The following is a 16,372-nucleotide window of genomic DNA, read 5'->3' on the forward strand; positions in this document are numbered from 1 at the left end:
CATCACAGTTTTGTTTGTTTGTTTGTTTAAATCATGTAAAACAGGTTAACCTGATACTAAAATATGCATTCTGGAGCTGAGAACCTAGAGACAGGAGGGTTTTAAGGGTTTGTTTGATATGAGATTAATGCACAGGTTTTTAAAGTAAGTCAATTTTATAAGTATTTCTTAGATTGCAAATATTTGGGCATAATGTAGAACAAATCTACATTTGAATTTTCTTCTACTTATTTTATTCTCTATGAGAAGATGCCCCTGAGTCCCTAACTTTCAAGGAAAGGAAGAAGGAAGGTGCCTTGGTGGAATCTCATGAATGACCTGGACCAATCTCACTCAGTTAGTTCCCTGAGCAGCTTATCAGGTGTGACTGGCTTTCACATGCTCCCTCCTGCATGGAGGGAAATAGGAAATTATGGCAGGAGACAGTCTTGTATCATTCTTATCCTCCCGCTGCGTTCCCTCCTCATCTCAAAGAGGAAAGGGGCCTTCACCCACAATAACCATGTGCTCTTTCATAGGGTCCATTTGGAAGAATCTGGAAGATCTCACACAGCCTATGCAGGGAATGAGGAAATATATCCCAGGACAGATAGTTATGATGGTGCCGATGCCCTTGGCTTTGTGGAGCAGCACCAGCATGGCATGGCTCTCCCTTGGGGACGCAGTGGGGAAGAAGAAGGTATTTCAGGACAACCATCTTGGGTTGTCTCTGAAGGCCGGAAGGGTCCTTCCTGGAAGCAGTACTGTTCTGCCCAATCTTGCTGACCGCAAGTTCATTTCTTTCTGGGGGTGGGTTGTACTTCCTTATCCTCCAGACTCTGCAGGTCACACAACAAAATCAAAGTGCTCTTTCAGCACAGGCTCTCTGAAGTTGCATTCTTTTCTCTAACTTATGAAGATTGTTTAAAAAATTATATTTTAGGTAGTTTTGGGGAAATTCCATGTTGAATACAGCCTGTGTTTTGCTTCATAAAAATTTAAAGTAACCTAGTCAGACCTGGAAGGAGCTCTGGTAGCATAGTGGTTACGAATCGGGCTGCTAACCTCAGGGTCAGCAGTTTGAAACTACCAGCTGTTCTGCAGGAGAAAGATGAGGCTTTCTGCTCCCGTAAAGATTTACAGCCTTGGAAACCCTGTACAGGGTCGCTATGAGTCGGAACCGACTCCACGGCACCTAACAACAAGTCAGACCTGGAGGGAGTGGACAGAGCTTTAGAAGACAGTGAATTAAGAACCCAAATGCTCTTTAATTCTTGCAGTTTGTAAAACAGAAGGCTACAGGTCCAAATTGCATGGCCTCAAGTCAAAGACAATGTATTTTTCTAACAGAACCCAAGCCTTATCCTTCACGTTCCCAGATTCTACTTCTCTTTTCCCACTACATATGTTTGTTCTGCAGCCAAAGCTTTCAGGGAGGGAACAGGGAGTCTCCTTAGGTGAGCACCATGAGCCATGAGTGAAAGGGCTTCCTATCTGGTGGTGTGGTACCCTGACAGTGTGTGTGTCCACTGTGTGGCACTGGAGATGGCGCCTGGCTGAGACACTCACAGTTCCCAGCATGATGATACTGCAGAGGCACAGCTGTTCCCCCGCCTTCAGCCACGGCAGCTGGCCACCCACAGTTTCGGCAGCCTCTTGGGTAGAGAGTGTTGTCAGTAAGCCAGCTCATGTTCCCAGCTCGATTCTGTGCCCAACCCTAGACCCCGTGAAGATTAGGGAATCCTAAACATGCCAACTCAGTGACACTGTGTCCTGTGGCAGAGTGTGCTCCTGCTGCCTTGTCTTACCTCTTGGCATTTCTCTGCCATCCTGTCCCCATGAGAGGCATTGTTGGGTACAACTGTGCAGCACACAACTCAGTAAGCTGCAGGTGGGAGCAAACACCAGGCCTGTGATTCCAGAACTGTATTCAAACCTCACAGGCAATGTTGGGGGCCTCCAAATTCATGAAGCAACTACCAAACAGGAAGGAAAGAAAGAGGCACAAAGCTCCTTATACTTTCAGCTATTGCTTGCCAGCTCTTCCTCATCCCCTCCTTATTTTGCATCAAGGAAGACTGACACAGAGTGGGGGCAGGTATGGCTTTCTTTACATGTGGCTGTGTAAGACTTAGTGTTCATTCGAGGGGTGGGCCAGGTGCTGAGGGTGAAGGGTAGGGAACAGATGTGCTTCTCTAGTATCTTCATGCAGGTAGCTATGAGTTGTCCAAATATGCACTTTTAGCTTGGCCACCAGATGTGGGAAATGGCACCAATCAGGAAGTATGTTTTGGTTTTGTGTCCTGTTGGTGTAAAGCACATGAAGCACCTGCTCTCAGCACCACAGACCAGCATGGTGGGGTTCAAGGCCCCTTGCTTTGCTGTTCGCTTGTTCACCAGGGTAACTGCTCTAAGGCACACAAGAGGCCAAAGGACCAAGGAGATGTAGAAGCTATAGAATTCTTATATATCTTTGCCTATTCTCCTTTTTTCCTTCCCATGGCAGCTAAAAAACTCTTTTGGAATGGGAGAACTGACTTGGAACCTGATTGAAATGAGTCAGTTTGGAGTTATAATTGAAGGGCCCACCTTTCCCCTCCACTACTCATCTGTCAGTTTGTTGTACAGTGGTGGCTTGCATGTTGCTGTGACTCTGGAAGATATGCCATGGGTATTTTAAATACCAGCAGGGTCACCCACAGACAGGTTTCAGCTGAGCTTCCAAACGAAAAAGACAGATTAGTAAGGGGAGATGGACTGCTTCTGAAATTTGAGTCACTGAAAACCTTATGAATGGCAGTGGAACACTGTCAGCACCAGAACACTGAATATTGAAACATGATGAAGAGCACCAGGATGCTGTTAGATGAGTCGTTCAGGTTGGGAGGCACTCAAAACATGACTGGGGAAGAGCTGCCTCCTCAAAGTAGAGTTAGTGGACTGTGATGACGCAAATGGAGTAAAGCCCTCGGGGCCTTCATTTGCTGATGGAGCACAACTCAAAATGAGGAGAAACAGCTGTGAACATCCATTAATAATCAGAACATGGATTGTACAAAGTATGAATCTAGGAAAATTGAAAATTGTAAAAACTAAAATGGGACGCATAAACAAGCTGAAATAGACTGGTACTGGCCATTTTGAATCTGACAGTCACATGGTTTACTATGCCAGAAATGATAAATTAAAGAGGAATGGCATCACATTCATCATCCAAAAGAACATATCAAGATCTGGCTTGAAGTACAACACTCTGTGTGATGGGATAATATTCATACGCCTACAAGGAAGAACAGCTAATATCACTATTATTCAAATATATGCACCACCACTAAAGCCAGTGGTGATAAATTGAAGAATTCTACCAACTTCTTCAGTTTGAAATTGACCAAACATGCAATCAAGATGATAATTACTAGCAATTGGAATGCAAAGGTTGGAAACAAAGAAGGATCAGTAATTGGAAAATAAGACCTTGGTGATAGAAATAATGCTGGACAATGCATTGTTGTTGTTGTTAAGTGCCGTCGAGTCGGTTCCGACCCATAGCGACCCTGTACAGGGTTTCCGAGGGTGTAAATCTTTACGGGAGTAGAAAGCCTCATCTTTCTCCCGTGGAGCGGCTGGTAGTTTCGAACCGCTGACCTTAAGGTTTGCAGCCCGATTCGTAACCACTATGCTACCAGAGCTCCTTGGACAATTAGTAATGACTTTTTCATTGCAAATATCTTTTTTAAACTTCATAAAAGGCAAGTATACCCATGGACCTTACCAGATGGAATATATAGAAATCAAATTGACTACATTTGTGGAAAGAGACAGTGGAAAAGCTCCATACCATTAGCCAAAATCAAGGCCAGTGGGAGATGGTGGACTTGTTGCTCATATGCAAATTCAGGCTCATAAGTTGAAGTTGAAGAAAATTATACAAGTCCACCAGAGCCAAAACATGACCTTGAACATTGTTGTTGTTCTTGTTAGGCACCATTGAGGCAGTACCAATTCATAGCAACCCTATGCATAGCAGAATGAAACACTGCCCAATCCTGGGCCAACCTCACTATTGTTGCCATGCTCAAGTCCATTGATGCTGCCACTTGGCCAATCCATCTCGTTGGGGGTCTTCCTCTTTTTCTCTGACCCTCCAGCTTACCAAACATGATATCCTTCTCCAGTGACTGGTCCCTTGTGACAACATGTCCTAAGTATGAGAGATGAAGTTTGGTCATATTGGCCTCCAATGAGCACTCTGGCTGCACTTCTTCCAACACAGATCTGTTGGTTCTTTTGGCAGCCCATGGCATTTTCAATATTTTCCTCCAACACCATAACTCAAATGCATCAATTCTTCTATGGTCTTCCTTATATACTGTTCAGCTTTCATATGCAAATGAGATTATTGAAAATACCATGGCTTGCGTCAGGTGCATCTTAGTCTTCAAGCTGACATCTTTGCTCTTCAACACATTACAAAGGTCTTGACCTTGAATACATCCCACCTGAATTTAGAGATCATCTGAAGAACAGATTTGATGCATTGCACACTAAAGACCGAAAACCAGAATTTTTGTGTGATGACATCAAGAACATCATGCATGAAGAAAGCAAAAGGTCATTAAGAAGACAAGAAAGAAGGAAAAGGCCAAAATGAATGTCAGAAGAGACTCTGAAACTTGCTGTCCAGCATAGAGATGCTAAAGCAAATGAAAGAAATGAGGAGGTTAAAAAGCTGAACAGAAAATTTCAAAGGCAGCTCCAGAAGACAAAACCAGATATTATAACAAAATGTGAGAAGACCTGGAATTAGAGAACCAAAAGAGAACACACTTAGCATTTCTCAAGCTAGGGGAACTGAAGAAAAAATTCAAGGGTCCATTTGCAATACTGGTTCTATGGGCAAAATATTGAATGATTCAGAAAGCATCAAAAGTAGATGGAAGAAATACACAGAATCACTGTACCAAAACCAGATGTTTGATATTCAACTATTTCAAGAGATAACATATGATCAAGAGCCAATGATAGTGAAGGAAGAAATCTAAGGTGCATTGAAGGCATTGGCAAAGAACAAGGATCTGAGGAATGATGAGCTACAAACTGAAATTGTTCAACAAATTGATGCAACACTAGAGGCACTCCCTCATCTATGCCAAGAAATTTGGAAGACAACTACCTGGCCAACAGACTAGAAGAGATCCATATTTGTGCCTATTCCAAAGTTAGGTGACACAATGGAATGTGGAAATCATTGGACAATATCATGAATATGGTATGCAGGTAAAATTTTGCTAAAGATAATATAAAAGTGGCTGCAACCGTACATTGACAGATAACTTCCAGAAGATCAAGACTAATTCAGAAGAGGACATGGAATGAGGGATATCATTGTTGATAACAGATGGATCTTGGGTGAAAACAGTGAATAACAGAAAGATGTTTACTTGTGCTTTATTGATGACGCAAAGGCTTTCGATTGTGTAAATCATGAAAAGCTATGGACAACATTGTGAAGTATGAGTATTCCAGAACACTTATTTGTGCTCATGAGGAATCTGTACTTGGATGAAGAGGCAGTTGTTTGAACAGAACAAGGGAACACTGAATGGTTTAAAATTTAAAAAGGTGTGCACCAGGGTTGTATTCTTTCACCATATTGATTCAATCTATACATTGAGTAAATAACCCAAGAAGCTGAATTATATGAAGAAAAATATGGCATCAGGATTGGAGGAAGACTCATTAACAGCCTGTGCTATGCATATACAACCTTGCTTGCTGTAAGCAAAGAGGACTTAAAATTCTTACTGATGAAGATCAAAGACCACAGCTTTGGTATAGGTTGCACCTCAATGTAAAGAAAACAAAAATTCTCACCACCGGGCCAATAAACAACATCCATATAAATGGAGAAGACTAAAGTTGTGGAAGACTTCAATTCGTTAGGATCAACCATCAACACTCATGGAAGTAGCAGTCAAGAAGTCAAATGATGTATTGCATTAGGCAAATTTGCTACACAAAACCTCTTTTAATGTATTGAAGAACAAAGATGTCAGTTTGAGGATTAAGGTCTGTCTGATCCATGCCATGGTACTTTCAGTAACCTAATATGCATGTGAAAGTTGAACAGTTAATAAGGAAGACTGTAGAAGAACTGACTCATTTGAGTTATGGTGTTGGAGGAGAATATTAAAAGTACCATGGACTACCAAAAGAACAAACAGATCTGTGTTACAAGAAGTACAGCCAGAATGCTCCAAGAATGCCAGTATGGACAGAGTTCGTCTCTCTACTTCAGATATATTATCAGGAGGGACCAGTCCCTGGAGAAGGATATCATGTTAAATGGAGGGTTGGAGGAAAAGAGGAAGACTCCCAACGAGATGGATTGGCACAGTGGCAGCAGCAATGGACTCAAACGTAGCAACAACTGTGAGGTTGGTGCACGACTGGGCAATATTTTGATAGGTTGTGTATACAGTTGTTATGAGTTGGTACCAATTCAATAGCACTTAACAAGCACAACAACTTTCTCAGAGATCCCTGCCCCATAGCAGGTCCTTTGCAGATGACCCACATCCAAAAAGGTTTATTTCAAAGGAGAGTATCTATGTGTTAGGGAGTAAAACTGAGCTCCATAGAATCTCCTTGGCTGTAATCTTTATGAGGGAGTCCTGGTGTGGTGCTGTAGGTTAATGCGCTGGACTGCAAGGTCAGTTTGAACCGCAAGGTCGGCAGTTCAAGCTCACCAGCCGCTTCTCGGGAACCCTGTACAGGGTCATTATGAGTCAGAACCGACTTGACATCACTTAGCAACAACAACAATCTTTGTGAGAGGAGATTAACAGGACATTTTTCTGCCCGTTAGTAACCTATTTGTACCACCTAGACACATAGGGTTGTCCTGAGTTTGAATTGATTCCATACAACTGGGCTTTGCATGTATGTGTTTGTTGGTGAGGATTGCTTGGCTGTCATAAATGGTCCCTGGTAGGTCTGTTAACCAAAAGGTTGGAGATTGGAGTTTACCCAGACAAGCCTCAGAAGAAAGCCCTGGCAATCCATTTCTGAAAAATCTGCCAATGAAAACACAATTCTACCGTGATGCAAATGGAATTGCCATGAGTCGGTCAACTGGATGGCAATTCGTTTTTGGTGTTTGTTTTTTGTTTGCTTTTTTGATACCTATTAGCATATTTTCAAAGTTCTTAATACTACTAGTTACATGGCTCCTTGAGCAGTGGGAAGACTCTAAGAGTGGGAAGCCACCCAATGAAAAAGGAAAGCTTGCCATTGTGGCTTCCTCTCCCTTTATTCTTGCGTCACCGGCCCACCAGTGTTCCAGTTTTCCGTTTGTGATTTCCCTGGTAGCTGAGCATGAAGCTTTATCTTCTCAATGCTCTCTGGCACTCCCATTTTCCCTTCAGAGTGGCGAGATGAATGGGCCCTGCCACTTGTCAGTTCTGCTGAGCTTAGACCTCAGGTGCACATTTATCCTCCCACAAATCCTCACAGAACCTCTGAGCTGCAAAACCTGGTGCGGAAGTGCTGAGCATGTCCCATCATTTATTGCTGTTCTCTAAGCATTTCTAAGACAATCACATAATGTCCAATACAATTCCCTTCTTACTTCTGGGCTTTCTTCCATGTACTCTCCCGGTTTTGACTGATATGTCCCCAAGAGTGGCAACAACTTCCTGATGACCAGGCCACAAAGTACTCTTTTAGCTTTTTCTGATTCCAATCATGGTTAAAATTGGGAATAGAAATACCCAAACCTCATTTGCTGGCCTCTTTAGAGTCTGTTTTATCCCAGCACCATATTTTCTTTTACAGTAAACACAGCCTGTCTGCTTCAAAGTATCTGATAATACTACACTGTGTGACACAAACAAACTCCCCACAAATGCTTGTGGGACAGGGTGCTATTACTCAGGCAAGACCTGCAGCTGTAACACCTGGAGAGTGATAAGCAGGGACATGTGCCATATGGAATCTGCCCGCAGTTGTGGAGGAAGGCTGCACTTCTATGGCAGAAAGACAATTCAATTCAATGTTTCTGTGTAAAAGTAGAACAAAGATTTGATTCTGGCTTAGAGGCAACGAGGAGTCAAATAAGCCTGGAGGTTATCTTGATTATCAATCACAAATGCCTCTGCAAATTACGATGAGCTTGACCAGAAGGGTGAACCGAGGCTGGGTTTGTTTGTAGCAGTAACTAGTTTTCTCTCCACTTGAGTCTAACAAAGGATCTGGACCCCAACCAAGGAGAAATGTTCAAAGATCACCCTGTTGGTGGCAGTTGGTGGTGGGAGGAGTCTAGGAACTGGGAAGCTAGTAGATTCTCTATGAAGCAGTGATGTGCAATTTCCTATCTTAAGGTTTTATCTTTTCGTTCTTTTCTATTACCTACAAGTACCACTGGACCAATAAACAATATTCTTATCAATGGAGAAAAGATTGAAGTTGTCAAGGACTTGATTCTTCTTGGATCAACTATTAACACTCGCGGAAGAAGCAGTCAAGAGATCAGACGACGTATTGCACTGGGCAAATCTGCTGCACAGGAACTTGTTAAAGTGTTGAAGTGCAGAGATGTCAGTTTGAGGACTAGGGTGCGCCTGACCCAGGCCATTGTGTTTTCAATAGCCTCATATGGATGCGAAAGCTGGACAGTGAATAAGGAGTATCGTAGAAGAATTGATGCCTTTGAGTTGTGGTGTTGGAGGAGAATACTGAAAGTGCCATGGACTGCCAAAAGAACCAATAGATCTGTTTTGGAAGAAGTGCAGCCAGAGTGTTCCTTGGAGACCAGGATGGCTAAGCTTCGTCTCTCATACTTTGGACATATTGTCCGGAGGAAACAATCGTTGGAGAAGGATGTCATGCTGGGTAGGGTGGAGGGTCAGAGAAAAAGAGGAAGACCCCCAACGAGATGGATCAGCCAGGTGGCATCATTGATGGACTCAAGTGTGGCAGCGGTAGTGAGGTGGCCCAGGATCGGACATTGTTTCGTTCTGCTGTGCATGGGGTCGCTATGAGTCGGTTCCGACTCGATGGCACCTGACAACAACAACAACAAGTAAAAACAGAGAACTTGGGATCATCTGGGTTATATTTAGGAATGCACCTACCACCTGTTAGTCATTTTTTACACACTTGTAACCAAAAATGTGCTAAACTGATCTTTGTCATGATTTAAAAGGTTAATGAAGGGCCTGGCCACATTGTGAGGACTGTACTGGGCAGCGTGGGGGCAGCAGCGTAGGGAGGATGGTTGAACCAGGTGACAAGCAGCAGCCAGGAGTAGGTATTACTCAAGGATAATTGCAGAAAGGAAAGGCTGGTGTGAGATCAGGCCTTCAGCCTGTGAAGAAGACCAGAGGATATGCTACTCTCTTGGTAAATGTTAGGGTGGTGACCTTTGAAGACCAGAGAACTTAGGAACATCTGGGTCATACTCAGGAGTGAAACCATCAGCTGCTTGTCAGTTTGCCGTGCTGTGGTGCCTAGTGTGCTAATATGGGGCTGGCAGATATGCCATTGGCATTTCAAATACCAGCAGGGTCACCCATGATGAATAAGTTTTTATGGTGCTTCCCAAGTAAGATGAGGAAGAAAGGCCTAGAGATCTGTTTCCTAAAATTAGCCAATGAAAGCCATAGAGGTTATAGTAGAACACTGTGCTTTGGATGTGTGATCAGAAGAACATACTGTTTGGTGAGGACAGGACTAGCAAGGGTGAGGGAGACAACAGTCTCATTGACGCACTCAAACATGCAGCAATCCAGAGGAAGGTTCAGAACTGTGAAACAATTTGCTGTTTTATACATAAGGTTGCCATGAGTTAAGAGTTGAATCTACCACATCCTTCCTTCCATCCATCCATCCATCCATCCTTCCTTCCTTCCTTCCATTCATCCATCCATCTTTCCATCCATGCATGCATCCATCCATCCATCTATCCATGCATCCTTCCATCCATCTTTCCCATCCATGCATCCATCCATCCATCCTTCCTTCCTTCCATTTATCCTTCCATCCATCCATCCTTCCTTCCTTCCATACATCCATACATCCATCCTTCCATCCATCCACCCATCCTTGCATCCATCTTTCCATCCACACATCCACCCATCCTTGCATCCATCTTTCCATCCATCCATCCACCCATCCATCAATCCATGGATGGAAACTCTTTAAAGCAAGACAGCTACATTTCTTCTTGTCATCTCCTCTGGTTCTGTTCCTATTGTTCTCAGTCATTCCTTTGACTTCCTCGATGCTTCCATACTCACTTGATATACTGAACAAAGAAGACAATCTAAACTTTTCAGTGAGGTTTATTTCTGTCCATGTCGTTTTGCCTATGATTCATGTTAAAAAAAAAAAACAGAAGAAATATTGCCAAGTCCCAATCAACTCATTCATATTCTTATGTTCATAGCATAAACTATTCAAAATCACAAGAAACACGATGTCATCTAAAGGTAATGTGCCTTTGTTTAATGTGGGTATAGCTTCGTTCCTTAACCTGAATTATTTTATCACCATTTGTTCAGATATAGATATGCTCTTAACATACCTGCTCCTGGGCACTGCTACCAGAACCAGTCAAGATAACTTACTTTCGATTGGGACTCCATTTGTTAACCAGCTGATCCTGGGCTTGGGGTTGCCATTGGCTCTGCAGATCAGGTTGCCATCCTCTCCTGGGGACAGCACCAGGTTTCTAGGGGCCATGATCCAGTACGGAGCCGCTTTATGGAGAGAAGAAATAGACAAAACAGCAACGTGAGTCAAATCAGAAACATAGCAGATGATATTGAACTATTTTAATAATAAAGTATTTTGTAAAACATTTATTAGTCTTATTTTTTTAGCATGAATAAATTTTTAAGCAATGCTTCAAATACAACTTTAGATTTTCAAAAGAATATTCAAACAGTCTCACTGACATATGCATGTTCTTTTTGAATCCTTTTGATAGAAATGCCATTAGCTCATTTTGCATTAAAATTAGTCAGATATCAAAGAGGTGACAGATTGATCAAAGGTGTAGAGACATTTATAGGAGTCCTAGTGTGGCATTGTGGGATAAGGCACTAGACCACACGATTGGTTTGAACTTCAAGGTTGGTGGTTCAAATCTGCTAGCCGCTCCTCAGAAACCTTATACAGGGTCGCTATGAGTTGGAACCAACTTGAAGGCACTGACCAATAGGAAAAATAACAATTTATAGGTATAGGTAGGGCAGTGCTAAGAAATACTAATTTAAATTCTGAGCCCTACAGGATGCATATAAAATTAAAGATTTTTAAAATTGACTTTTGAAAAGTTGCAGACAGTAATAAAATGTTCCCATATACGCTTCACACAATTTTTTTCTGATGCTGACATATTATGTAACCATGGTACCTGACACCCACTACCATCACATTGATTCTGACTCACAGACAGCCTACAAAACAGAGGGAAACTGTCCCATACTGTTTCTATAATCTTTACGGAAGTAGACTCCCACATCTTCCTGCCATGGAGCAGTTGGTAGGTTTGGACTGTGAAACCATTCACCTTTGGGTTGGCAGTCAAGTGCTTAACCACTGTGCCACCAGGATTCATTAAGCAAGGTATATCAAAATAAGAAATTAATATTGGTCTAATACTATTAACTATTTACACCCTCGGAAACCCTGTACAGGGTCGCTATGGGTCGGAACCGACTCGAAGGCACTTAACAACAACAACAACAATACTATTAACTAGATCCCAGACTGCATTTGGATTTCTCTATGGGGATGGCAGATACGCCATTGGCATTTCAAATACCAGCAGGGTCACCCATGATGACCTGTGTATTATTTACTGTATTATTTCTATCTTAGAATCCTCTCCTAGATTCCACATTGAATTTATTTACCATAGCTCCTTATTCTTCCCCGATCTGACAGGTTTTTTCCTTGTCTTCTGTGACTTTGGCACTTTTAAAGAGTTGTTGTTAAGTGCTGTGGAGTTGGTTCCAACTCAACGAGACCTTGTTTAGGGTTTCTAAGGAGCAGTGGGTGAGTTTGAAGCACCCCCTCTGTGGTTCAACCGGACCTTGCAGTCCAATACTTATCCTACAGTGCCACACCTAGCCATTTATTCTAAGGATTATCTCTCAACTCGAGTTTGTCTGACATTTTCTCATGATTAGACTGAGGTTTAGGGGAAGAATCCCACAGAGGTAATGTACTGTGCTCATCATCTCAGTTTGACTTGGTAGTGGTATTAATTTTGATCACTTGGTGTCTGCAAAGTGTCAAAGAATTTGTGAACATGTGACAAAATCACCATAGTAATTAACACGTAAATGGAAAGAAATACTTACAGACTGTATAAATACCCTGTTTCTCCTTAAAATTTCCTCCAAGTATTTTAGCTTTTATCAGTAGCTCTTGTGTTTAGCAGCTGTGGCGCTATGAGTCAAAGTCGGTTTGAACTGAAAGGTCAGTGGTTAAAGCCCGGAAACCCTTTTTAGGGTCGCTAAGGGTCAGAACCAACTCGACGTCACTTAACAACAGTGACTTTCTATTTACTTCCTTCCTTATACATTTATTAATTGGAATTCTTCTGTAAGGAAGAATAAAAATTTATTTTGTTGCTGTTGTTGACAAATACAATAAAACACAGCAATTTGACAGTTTCTACATGGACAGTTCCGTGACACTGGTGACATTTGAGTTGTGAGCATTCTCACGCTCCCTTTCTGAGTTGTTCCTCCATCATAGCATAAGCTCACTGCTCCCGAAGGTTCAAGTTGAATTGAAGATTCAACTTGAATCTTTCAAGTTGATATTCCTGCTGGATCTCATACAGATAGTTATTAAGAGTATAATGCTCAGGGCAGATCTTTCTTACTGGTTAAGCTAAACTATGGTTTGATTCTAAGAAGGCTTGAAGGAACATTTTGGTTTCAGGTTTAAAAATGACCTCAAGACAATAGTTTCTGGGGTCCATCAGCTTCTATAGCTCTAGAAGTCTGGAGTCCATGAGAATTTGAAATTCTGTTCTGCATTTTCACTCTTTTATCAGGAGTCTTCTATGGAATCAATAATATTTGGTAATTGCAGCCGAGCACCATCTAATCTGTAAGGAGGATTTGAAGGAGATAAATTTTAACCTGACTTGATTTCACTATAAGAGCAGTGAGAAGAGGTTCAAGGTACCACAATATTGATATGATGGTTATGTGTTGTAGAGTTGGTTCCGACTCATAGGGTTTCTGAGGCTGTAAATCTTTACAGGAGCAGAAAGCCTCATCTTTCTCCTGTGGAACTGCTAGTAGTTTTGAATAGCTAACCTTGATATTAGCAGCCCTACTCATTCATAACCATTAAACTACCAGAGCTCCTTACAATAATGATATAGGCTTACATTGGTTATAGATGAACTTACTCAAAAGTATACTTAATTGAAGCGATAATGCTTCTCATGAAGACAAGAGCAATGCATTTCAAACAGTGCTATACCTTTAACTGTAACAGAGATGGTATGGTGGATGACACCTAAGGCGTTTTTGGCTATGCACTGGTATTTCCCAGAGTCAGCTTCTGAAACGTGGATGATCTGCAGTGTTTTCCTGAAATTCTTATAAAATGTCCGGTTGGTGGGCAGTGTTCCATCTTCTTTTATCCAGTGAATAATAGGGGTAGGCCTGAAAGGGTAAACAAATGATGAGCTTACAAAAAAGTTCACCTGTGATTGCTTTGAAGTGTGAGTTTTCATGCATGCTTCTGATAGATTATTTAGAGATCATGAAAGGTACATAGATGCTTTTTAACAAGCATCACACTAACTTAGATAAGTCAGCAATGACTTATCTAAGTTAGTATTTTCACATAATCAGTACCACACTAATTTATGGCACGTCCTAAACTTTGAATTCAATGATGCAGTAAGAATCCTATCATCAGCTACAGTACTGAAGGGATCTAATTATCCTCTTCCAAGTTCTGAACAATGAGGGACTCGGGGAAGAATTTTAATGACTGTGCTATGTCAGTCAAAAGAATCACCATGAAATTAATGATACTGAGGTATAATTTTTCATCAACGAAGTTTAAAAAAAAGTACCGAGAAAGAGCTGATGTATATATCTGTGTCCTTGAACTTTTACGCTTTTCCACATCAAATGGAAGAACTGTTCAATTTTACCACAGGCCATATAGTGCTATAAATTATGCAATTAAATGAATAGTGATTCTCTCCTTCATTTCATTATTAGGATATTTAAATTTTTTATACTAATTAGTAAGAGTAGGTAGCTCCAACTCCTCGATTTTGCTATTTCTCACCTACCTATATTTCTTAACAAATCATGAAATATGGACATGAATAAAATGCCAGAACACAGACTTGGAGGTAAAAGAACTGTTTCAGAGACCCTGCCCTGCCCCTAAATTGCTCTCTAAACTTGGATACCTGACTGCTTTGGGCCTGTTTTCTTATCTGCCTCAATGGGGACAATAGTGATAGAATGGATTTAAGGACTTCAGAAGGTTTTCATGATGGTATTGTTGTTAAGGAGTCCTGGTGTGGCACTGTGGGTAAATATGCCAGATTGCAAAGCCATTTGAACTGCAAGATTGGTGGTTCAAGCTCATTAGCTGCTCACTGGAAACCCTAAACAGGGTTGCTATGGGTCAGAATCAACTTGATGGCACTTAACACCAACAATTGTTGTTAAGCGCCATCGAGTTGGTTCTGAGTCATAGCAACCCTGTATAGGGTTTTTGAGGAGTGGCTGGTGACTTTGAACTGCCGACCTTGAGGTTCAAACTCACCTTGTGGTCCAGTGCTTATCTACAGCGTCACACCACGACTCCAAAGCAAACTGCCACATCTTTTTCTCACAGAGCAGCTGGTGGATTTGAACCTCTGACATTTCCATTAGCAGTCTAGTGCTTAACCACTCGACCACTGGGGCACTTTGATTTTCATGATGGTAAAATAGAATTCATTCAACACAAGCATTTACAAAGTACTGAGCTATATACTCCAAGTACTGAACTTTGTGTTTGGAAGATAAAGACAAAAGATATTGTCTAGGCTCTCAGGAAGATCCTAATAACTGTCATCAGAAATGCAAGTGGGGCTGTCTGTAGTATTGTTTTTGGTTTGGTTGAATGAAAATAATTGAACATATTTATTTGATTAAATCATAGCTGCTAAAATTAAAACTTGCTGGAATATAAGAAGAGGTAGAAGATGTGTAATTGTTTTAAAAAAATAAAGATGCTGTACGTATGTGGAATCTGACAGCATAAGATGGGGGTGGGGACTCAAAAAGTTCCTGGTAAAATTCCATTATGCTTTCATTCCATTTTTCTATGAATTTTTTGAAGCTCTCTTATATTTCCTTCTAGTTAGATTTGCATCTCATGAGAGAGAGATAGGATGGAACCATCAACACCCTAGTTTACACATCACTAAAGCCATGAATTCTTTTTGTGGCCTGCTCCATGGAGTAGCTGTTAAGAATGAGAAAGATTGGCATCCTGGTATGACACTGTAGGATAAGTACTAGACTGCTAACTGCAAAGTCAGAGATTCAAACCCATCAGCCGTTCCTTGGAAACCCTATTTTGTTGTTGTTGTTGTTAAGTGCTGTAGAGTCAGTTCAGACCCATAGTGACCCTATTTAGGGTTCCCAAGGAGTAGCTAATGAGCTTGAACCTCCAACCTTGTGTTCAAACTGACTTTGCAGTCCGGTGCATTAACCCGCAGAGCCACGCCAGGACTCCTGGAAACCCTTACAGGGTAGTTATAAGTCAGAACTGACTGGACAGCACTTAATGAGTATAGTGTCTGTTGGTTTTAATAAGTCTTAATTTTACAAATTCTGAGGCATTTAAAATTAATTGGGAATATTTTGAAATTTCTAAAAACTGGCCATATTTTAGTTTTTAAGAAAGATTTCATTTGTGGAATGGGGAGTCGCCATATTTTGAGAATGAATACTGTTCTGGTTGGAATTGTGTCTTCAAAACCGAGACGCTGAAGTACTAACCTCTATACCTGTGCATAGGGACTAGTTAAAACAAAGATGCTGAAGTACTAACCTCTATATCTGTGCATAGGAACTAGTTAAAACAGAGACGCTGAAGTACTAACCTCTATACCTGTGCATAGGGACTAGTTAAAACAAAGATGCTGAAGTACTAACCTCTATACCTGTGCATAGGAACTAGGTAAAACAGAGATGCTGAAGTACTAACCTCTATACCTGTGCATGTTGTTGTTGTTGTTAAGTGCCGTCGAGTCGGGTCCGACCCATAGCGACCCTGTATAGGGTTTCCAAGGGTGTAAATCTTTACGGGAGTAGAAAGCCTCATCTTTCTCCCGCAGAGC

General features: G+C 41.5%; 1 protein-coding gene across 6 annotated transcripts in view; it reads right to left on the reverse strand.

The window, feature by feature from the left end:
• NRCAM (neuronal cell adhesion molecule) overlaps nt 1-16,372 on the reverse strand; it is a 99,602-nt gene that overhangs the window by 60,965 nt on the left and 22,265 nt on the right. For all 6 annotated transcript variants that reach the window (XM_006859279.1, XM_006859282.1, XM_006859281.1 and 3 more), the window contains 2 exons: nt 13,492-13,676; nt 10,608-10,739 (listed from right to left, as the gene is read on the reverse strand). In XM_006859279.1, coding sequence (XP_006859341.1) covers nt 10,608-10,739; nt 13,492-13,676 — 317 coding nt within the window. The remainder of the gene's footprint in view (nt 1-10,607; nt 10,740-13,491; nt 13,677-16,372) is intronic.

The sequence above is a fragment of the Chrysochloris asiatica genome, unplaced genomic scaffold (genome assembly GCF_000296735.1).
Source record: "Chrysochloris asiatica unplaced genomic scaffold, ChrAsi1.0 scaffold00032, whole genome shotgun sequence".
In the NCBI taxonomy this organism is placed as follows: Eukaryota; Metazoa; Chordata; class Mammalia; order Afrosoricida; family Chrysochloridae; genus Chrysochloris; species Chrysochloris asiatica.